Source organism: Otolemur garnettii, unplaced genomic scaffold, assembly GCF_000181295.1.
Source record: "Otolemur garnettii isolate 467f Iridium unplaced genomic scaffold, OtoGar3 scaffold00089, whole genome shotgun sequence".
In the NCBI taxonomy this organism is placed as follows: Eukaryota; Metazoa; Chordata; class Mammalia; order Primates; family Galagidae; genus Otolemur; species Otolemur garnettii.
The window spans coordinates 3,416,375-3,425,622 of record NW_003852484.1 but is presented as its reverse complement, the minus strand read 5'-3'; the positions used below and the strand labels follow the sequence as shown (position 1 = coordinate 3,425,622).

Here is a 9,248-nt window from a genome sequence, read left to right as displayed (position 1 = left end):
CCCTGTCTCTACTAAAAATAGAAAAACTAAACCAGTGCCTTGGCAGGCACCTATAGTTCCAGCTACTTAAGAGGCTGAGGCAAGGGGATTGCTTGAGCCCCAGACACTCTGTCTAAAAAAACAAAACAAAAACAACAAACAAAAACAAACAAACAAAAACAAAAAACAAAACAAAAACAACAAAAACAAAACAAAAAACAAAACAAAAACAAAAAAAAAACTTGTTGAACTTATCAAGAGGCCGAGGTGGGAGGATCATTGGAACCCAGGAGTTCAGAGCTGTAGTTGAGTCATGATCAAGCCACTTACATTTCAGCCTGGAGCCTGGGCAACAGAGCAAGACTCTTTCTCAAAGAAAAAAAAAAGAAATCATTGAACTTAAGAGTCTAGTTAATCTACGTAACTGTTCATCGTATACTTAAGAAGAATACATATTATCAAATTTGGGGGAGGGAGGTCTTATGTACATTAAATAAAAACTGTTATTCAAGCCTTCTGTATTCTTACTAATATTTTTGCCGTGTTACCTACTAGTTACTGACAGCTGTTAAATCTCTGTGATAATGGACTGGTCACTTTTGCCTATAATTCTGTCAATTTTTGCTTTATATAGTTTGAGTCTCTGTTATTAAATACATTACATACAGATTTAGCATTATATCTATTCCTAGTGAACTGAACATGTCACCATCAGTTAGTCCTCTTTATCCTTCATAAGGCTTTTTAATATAAGGTATACTTTATCTAATACTAATACAGCTATGCCAGACTTCTTTTGATTAGTGTTTGCTAATTACATTTTCCTATCTTTTTATTTTCAATCTTTCAGTATTTTAAGGATTTTGTTATGTCTCCTACAAACAGTATATAGTTGATTTTTTCAATACAATCTGTAAAAAGAAATAAATGAAATACAATCTATCAGTCTGTGACTGAACTAGCAAGTTTAGTCCAAATCATACATATTATAATCACATATATTATTACGGGTAATTATTTCTACCATTTTGTGTTGTTTTTATACACACACACACACACACACACATATATATATATATTTTTTTTTTTTTTTTAAGAGACAGAGTCTCACTTTATTGCCCGTGGTAGAATGCTATGGCATCACAGCTCACAGCAACCTCCAACTCCTAGGCTTAGGCGATTCTCTTGCCTCAACCTCCTGAGTAGCTGGAACTACAGGTGTCCACCACAATGCCTAGCTATTTTTTTGTTGCAGTTTGGCAGGGGCTGGGTTCAAACCTGCCACCCTCAGTATATGGGGCCCAAGCTCTACCCACTGACCCACAGGCACTGCCCTGTTTTATATATTTTTTTATTTTCTTTTTTCTTTTCCTAACTTTTCCCACTTTGGGATTTTTTAATTCTTTTTTTTTCCTCATATAACTTCCAGTTACATGCTTTCCTCTTCTTTTGTGGCTGCCCTTAAATTTTAATCTGGTTAATAAACTTAGTATCTTTAATCTTGCACAATACAAGGACTTTATTTATTTATTTATAGACAGTGTCTCACCATGTTGCCCAGGCTGGAATGCAGTGGCTATTCATAGGCACAATGATAGCTCACTGCAGCCTTGAACTCCTGGCTTCAAAAGATCCTCCTGCCTTAGCCTCCTAAGTAGCTGAGACTATAGGTACCTGGTGCTGCACCTGGCCCTAGACAAAGACTTTAAAACACTTTAACTGTAGTCACCACCCCACCTTTTCACAGTATTTTATTTTGGTATTATTTTATAACCAAAATTAGATATTCCTATTTGCTGTTTTATAAAGACAATGATTGAACTATTCATATTTACCATTTCTTTGCTCAAAAATACCTTAATGCCATTTAGATTTTCCTTTAGTCTTTCTCTTCCTGAAGTACCTCCTTAAATTTTAAGGTTCATAACTGAGAACCTATTGTTGGTAAACTCAGTTTTTGATGATCCGAGAGTATCTTTATTTAAAAATTAAAGCAAAATAATAGTTGTAGCTAATCATAAAATTCTAGACTAACAATTTCTCTCAGCCTTTGAAAATATTATACTAATGTTTCAGGCTTCCACTGTTACTGTTGAAACATATATTAGTTTTCTATTATGGCCATAACAAATTACCAAAACTTTAATGGATTAAAAGGGCACAAATTTATTGTTTCATAGTTCTGTAGGTCAGCAGTGAGACATGGATCTCACTAAACTAAAATCAAGATATCAGTTGGCAGATTTTATTCCTTTCTGAAGGCTCTTGAGCTTGTTTTCTTGTTAATTCAGGAGTTGGTAGAATTCAGTTCCATGCAGTAGACTAAGGTCTCTGTTTTCTTGCTGGTTGTCAGCTGGGGTCTACTCTGAGAAGCTTCTCTTTAGTCTTTATACAGAGTTTCCTACATGTCAGAAAATCCTTCCCATGCTGACATCTCTTTGCACGTGACTCTCTTTGCACGTGACTCTCTTCCCATGCTGACATCTCTTTGACTCAGCTATGAAATATTCTCCACTTTTAAATACTTTAGTGATTAAACTGGGGAATCCTAGATAACCTTTCCATTTGAAGTGTAAACTTAATTATATCTGCAGAGCCCTTTTGTAGTGTGTAAGGTAATAATAGTCACAGGTTCAGGGGAAGACATTATTCTGCCTACCCCAAATATAATGCTGTCAGTCTGTTATTCCTTTGAAGATGATTTGGCTGTTCTCCCTGGCTGCTTTTAAGATTACTTCTTTGGTGGCCTACAGTTTCATTATGTTTCTTGTTATGGATTTTTTTTTTTAAACCCTTGTAAAGATTGCCTCTCCTCCATTCACTTTTAAAATTCTTTTTTTTATTTTTGAGACAGAGCCTCAAGCTGTTCCCCTGGGTAGAGTGCCGTGGCATTACAGCTCACAGCAACCTCCAACTCCTGGGCTCAAGCGAGTCTCCTGCCTCCGCCTCCCAAGTAGCTGGGACCACAGGCGCCCGCCACAATGCCCAGCTATTTTTTTTTTTTGGTTGCAGCCGTCATTGTTGGTTTGGCGGGTCCGGGCTGGGGATTCGAACCCGCCACCTTAGGTGTACATGGCTGGCGCCTTAGCCGGTTGAGCTATAGGCACTGAGCCACTTTTAAAATTCTTAATACACTTAAGCTAGATCTTTCAAATCTGTCTTCTCACCCTTAGCTCTGCACCACAGGACTCATGCATATGGACAGCTTAACACTCAAGTCTAAGCTCATGCCTACAAATGGTCATCTGTTGGTCATTCTTGATGCAGATTGTGGCACAGTCCAACCTTGGGAGGAGAAACCCAAGGATGAGACCCAATCAGGGCCTGGAAGTGGATTTAGCTCTTAAGTAGGAAATTTAGGGGTTCCAGGTGCCTTGTTGGTGGCTTAAGAGAGTCACGTGCAGGCTCCAAATGGATCCATTCTCTTAGACTCCATCTTGTGAGGATGGGCACCATTGGAGGAGGGCTAGACTGGGGCACTCTCAAGGAAAGGGCTTGAGAACCTTTGAAACCAGGGTTCAAGGCCTAGTGCCTCTTGCCCAAATTCAAGGGCAATACCATATTAAACAATAAGCATGCTTCTTCCTAGAGAGAGAATGCTGGTTAAGGTAAGACAAGGAGGAGAAAGTATTCTGTGCAAGAGGTTGTAAGGTCAGGATAGTTTAGAAATAAAGAGAAATATGGATTTGAAAGTAGGTAAGAGATGCATAGTGTGATTAGCTGGCCTCAACATTGCAAACAGAACTTTGTAGTCACAGTCACAGTGAATTCATCCTTTATAAAAGCTATTCTCTCTGCCTAAGATACTCTTTTGTCTGCTCCAAACTTGCTACATTCTTTGTGGTCTCAGCTTGAATTTCATTTCACTTGGTGGCCCCTTTCCCTCAACCTCTGATTAATTTATCCCTTTCCTCCTTAAATTTTTCCAAAGAGACTATAATTCTCTTTTCGTTACACCTAATCACACTTAAGTTGTATGATTATTTTTTCTGATTATTCAGGCTAAAAGATTTGTAAAGACATTTGTCTTATTCAGCATCATGTCCCTCGTACCCACAAGTGACTAAGGCACATCTGGTGATCAGTAAATATTTGGTGAATTAATAACTTGGCCTTATGGTGCTTAAGTGGCATTGCTGGATATGGGTGAATCCAAACAGATTATCAACATTTGATGTCCTTCTACTTCAAATTATTTCAATAATCTCAAGATATGTTTCCGAGCCCATAACTCAGACAAAGGTTATTTATTTTGATATCTAAAGCACGTTATAAGATTCTCTGGAAAATCTAAAATCATTTTGCTGTCCTAATAGTTTACATGCTCATCATTTTCGAAAATGAAAGGCTTAGACTATATACTAGAAAAATCTTATTAAATGTAGAACATTTTTGCTGTTACCTATAGCAAAGGAGGTGAAAGAACAGCTGTGAGGAGAAGGAACAGTCCTGAGTGTTTTAGTTGGTAATTACTCACCCCAACTCCAAGAGATTAAAAACACAAATGAAGGCACTAAGGTACTAGTGTGTGGCTGGCTCCTTCAATAACTCAGTCAATCCATACAGATAACCTATTTGACATATTCAAACCACTCTTTGAGTCATTGATGGTGATTATTTTGTTAGTTTCCCCAAAGTAAGGCCATGCCAGCTATTACAATGACATATGGATTAATCAACAGAGCTGCCACCTGTGAATCTCCCCCAAGGCTGCTGGTAAAGCATCCTTGATCTCAATGAGTTATCTTGTAACCCAACATGATCCTGCATACAAGTCCACAAATATTGGGGCATTGCCTGTATGCCATTAAAAATAACAAAGGTTTCAGGGCTGGAGACATTGTCAACCACACTGTCATGAATATCCATGGCTCCAGGACTCAATGGTGGGGGAACAATATTTGACTTCTGTCCCTGGCAAAAGGAGCCTGTGAGTACTTCAGCCTCAAACACATAGATCAGCTTGTTTGCGGCAGAAGTCTTCTTGACCTTGTCTGCTAGGTTTTTGAGGTTCTTGGTGAAGTATATGCCAACTCCATATTTGAGGTCTGGTAAAAGAAAAAATTAAATATTGTTATATCTGGTGAATGATAGTGCCTATTTGGGTAATAATATATATTCCCTCTCTAGTCTTTCAAATAATCACCACCTGTTGGTCCTGAGTCCCTGTGTCTATAGCAAAGGCATCCAAAGTTGTTCCCTTAAGTGTAGCACCTGTGGCTCAAAGGAGTAGGGCGCTGGCCCCATATGCCACAGGTGGCAGGTTCAAACCCAGCCCCGGCCACAAAAATGCAAAGTTGTTCCCTTAAAACAATCCTATCTCTGATATCACTGGCATAATAATAGCTTACATTTAAATATATCATTAGAGTTTGCAGAGAAGTCTGTGGTTTTCAAAGGATTTTTACATTGATTAGATGGAATTAATTTATGGTTTGTATAGCATCTCCATTTAAAAGGTAACAGATCTGGATTCAGAGAGATTGTGATTCAAGTCAACATTATCAACTAATCAGATGACAAAGAGAACACAATGGAAGGAAGGTTCTATTTCTCTTAGAACATTGTCTGATGGTTATAGGCAACAAATAGAACTCTTGAGAATGTGGCTTTCAAAAACATCTAATAAGAAAAAGTACAGTCTCTCAATCTCATGGATAGCATTATAATAAAAATGTGCCAAAATAGGGAGAATGTTGAGCATATAAAATGTCAGTGCACATGCTTCATTGTTTAAGAAGAACAACCCTGGATTTGGAGGACCCAGACATTTTGGTCACTATGTATTCTGTATAGTAGGTCAAGGATAGGTCATCATTTCTTACCACGACCTAGCATAATACCCCACAAAGAATCACATGTTTTAGATCGAGATCCAGACTCTCCAGGCAATTTTCCACCTATTAGGCTTTCTGGGGACTGTGATACTAAGGAGCATATACTCTATTCTGACTACTCCATTCTGACATATTGCTTGTAAATGAGTAAGATATGATTCCTATTCTCCAAAGTTCACAGTAAGATATGAATCCTATTCTCCTGTTCACTGCATGTAAACAGACAAAATACAGCACAATTTTATGTGGCAAGGTAATATTTTAAGATGAAAGATTTTCCCTCCCAAGAAGTTTTACTTGCTCTTTGCTCTTTCATCCATTGAGTTGTTGTTCAATGGCAAAAAAGACAAAGTTTAGAACAAAGTCATTTGAATACATATACAGAGGGTGCAAAAAATATATACACATTTTAACTGACATTATCTATGCATTACTTTCCATTAAAGTTGAAGGTACCATTACTGTCAAGTGTATCTAGACATGCTACACACATCCATTTTACCTGCAATTCATACACTTTGGGGGAATGATTGATTTTACTTCCAACAACATCTCTTAAAATGTGTATACATTTTTGGGGCACCCCCATTATATATGTGTATGTATGAGTGCATATTTTTATATATGATATATAATTACTTTAATTCACAGAAGAAAATATTCTTAAAATTCTGGCTTTCAGAGTTAGGTTTCCTGAAAGGAAGAAGGTTTTCTGAACTAAAGGCTAAAATCCTGGATTTAGAACATAAAGATTTTACCATAAAGACAGAGGACAGAATAATACAAGATATACTAAAAGCATTTTCCTCACTTCAAGATAAATAAAACATTTTTTCCGCTAGTGGGACTAGAAGAGTCAGATGTGACATGACTAGATCTTTTGGGAAGTTTGAGAAAGGGCTCACTTCCCTGCCTTACTTCCTCAAGAGAGCCTAGGAGACAGGAGAGGGCAGAAGAGTAGAAATCTCAGAACAAGAATAACTGAGGGACTCAGAGCAGAAAGGACCATTGCTGACTCTGCTGGGTGCACTCCCTCGTAAAGCCTGGCACCTGGGTGGAGGGTGGCAAGGGCAGGAGAAGACTCTAGAACAGATGAGAACCATTACATGAGACCCCATATTCAGCATGAAGTATACATGCTCAGACATTTCCTGCAGTACAGGAGGAGTAAAGAAATGGCCTGGAAAGGAATTCCTTCAGCATGAAAAAGACAGAGTGGCCTGTGAAGACACTACCTAAATGCAAATGGGTGCGCATGGCCAAAGCTCAGGGTGGTTAATCTAGCAGAGGGCAGTGGGAGCCAGAGAATAGATGGGATGCATAAGCCAGACAACCTTCCCTACAATGCCTCTCCTGACATCTAGATCACTCTCAGAGAAAAGGAGAGAAAAAAGGCAAAATGTTACAGGAGTTTAAACGCTGACAGGACTAAGAAGTTTCTGAAAAGGACTGAATCACCTTTCTTTGCATCTGTGAACATGGAGCATGAAAACTAGGTAAAGTTCAGTTATACAGCTTTAACTAGTTCTGTGCCTGCATTTTGTGGCACTATAGATTTTACTACTTGCTAAATAGTAAAATCATAACAAAGGAATGGAGGAAGTACAGGAACGCAGAGGAAGAAGCAACTCACTAAGTCTGCAGGAGTTGGGAAAGGTGCCAAACAGGAAATGGTGCTATGTCTTGAAGAAAGAAAAGGAATTTATAGCACTACAAAGGGTGAGGAGGGAAGTCATCCCACAGAAAAAGGAGAGGCATACACAGCATGTTTAAGGAACTCTAAACAGTTAATGGCTAGAGTGTTGAGGAACAGTGGGTGGTGAGTCTGGTGAAATAACATAGAAGCCAGGGCCTTATGTGTTCTGCAAAGGAGTTCGGGTTTTTATCTTGTAGGCAACTGGGAATACAGATAGTAAGCAAAAATGTAATTTTTTAGCATGATAATTCTGGTGGTAGAGTAACTGATAGATTAGGTAGGGGTGTATTTTGAGGCAAGGAAAGGATGTGATAATAGTCTAGGCCTAAGGAAAGATGAAGTAAGGCAGTAGAAATAAAGCGGTGATGTTGGGCTAAGACTTTTATGAGATCAAATCACTAGGACGGGATGACTGCCTGGATATAAAGATAAGGGAAAGGGAGGAGTGGAAGATGATAACATTTCAGACTCAGAAGACCTGGCAGGAAGGTGATGATGATATTAGGTTAGGCAGAATCAGACAATAAAGGACATATAATAAGGTCTTAGAGAAAATCGTGGCCAAGAAAAGAGCTCAGTTTGAGATGCCTAAGGGACATCTGTGTAAAGATGACTAAAAGACAGTTGTATATGTGGACCTCCAGGCCAGGAGTTAGAGCTAGAAATTCTTAAGTCACCATGGTACAGGTAGGAGTTGAGACCATGAAATAGCGACAATCACCTAGAGAGACACTGTACAGGAAAAATAAAGAAGATTTAAAATGGGCAACAGATGAACTCATTAAATTATAAATTGTGAGGGCAAGCATTCCATGCTTTTTTGTTTACTGCTGTATCTCCAGCACCCCTAGCACAGAATGTGCTTAATAAATACTTGAAGAACAAATGAATCAACCCTATAAGAAACAGCAAGTGTATAGTCTCCTTGCTGCATTTGGCCACGCCCTACAAGTTAGATTAACTCAGAAATGGCTAGAATGCAAACATAAATTAGAAAAAAAGAAAACCCAGCTTTGTTAATAGAAAATCCCTCTGCCTGTGGGTGGCCATCTCAATTGACTAAGAGTCCTATAATTTGGAACATAGCAGGCCTGAAAAAGACAGGAACTTTTATACTCCAGATGACAACAGCTTCCGTCGTGGTAAAACTGGTTTCTTCTGGACTTTTCTATCACTGTTAAGAGTTCTCACCAGTCCTTAGACATATCATTGGCACAGGTCACACTATGGGTAGTGTCTGAACTGCCTCAAGGCAGTGGCTTGTTCCGATAAGGGATAGGGAAATGGGCAGAGCACAGAGTCCAGAAGGTAAGACCAAAATCTTGAGGCTTAAAAGACTATATGGAGACAAGATTGCTAGCTGGGTTATAAAGGCATAAATTTGACCAGAAGCAAATATGTCTCATGTCTGCTGAGTTTTTAAAGGGACTCTATTGCTGAAGAAACCGCAGCCTGTCTGCAACAGGTGGATGCACATTCTAACCTGTGAGGCAATCCACAGCCCTCTGGTAGGCAATGGGCCTAGAAATGGTCAAGGACCACAATGTGTAAGAAAGATTTTCCCGGCTTGGCGCCTATAGCTCAACTGGCTAAGGCGCCAGCCACGTACACCTAGGGTGGCGGGTTCGAATCCCCAGCCCAGACCGCCAAACAACAATGACGGCTGCAACCAAAAAATAGCCGGGCGTTGTGGCGGGCGCCTGTGGTCCCAGCTACTTGGGAGGCAGAGGCAGGAG

The 9,248-nt window shown here is 39.2% G+C and overlaps 1 protein-coding gene across 5 annotated transcripts in view; it reads right to left on the bottom strand.

Annotated features, from left to right (window-relative positions):
* Positions 1-4,211: 4,211 nt before the first annotated feature.
* PARP9 (poly(ADP-ribose) polymerase family member 9) overlaps positions 4,212-9,248 on the bottom strand; it is a 33,681-nt gene continuing 28,644 nt past the window's right edge. For all 5 annotated transcript variants that reach the window (XM_023516307.1, XM_023516309.1, XM_023516310.1 and 2 more), the window contains one exon: positions 4,212-5,027. In XM_023516307.1, coding sequence (XP_023372075.1) covers positions 4,651-5,027 — 377 coding nt within the window. In that variant the 3' untranslated portion in view covers positions 4,212-4,650. The remainder of the gene's footprint in view (positions 5,028-9,248) is intronic.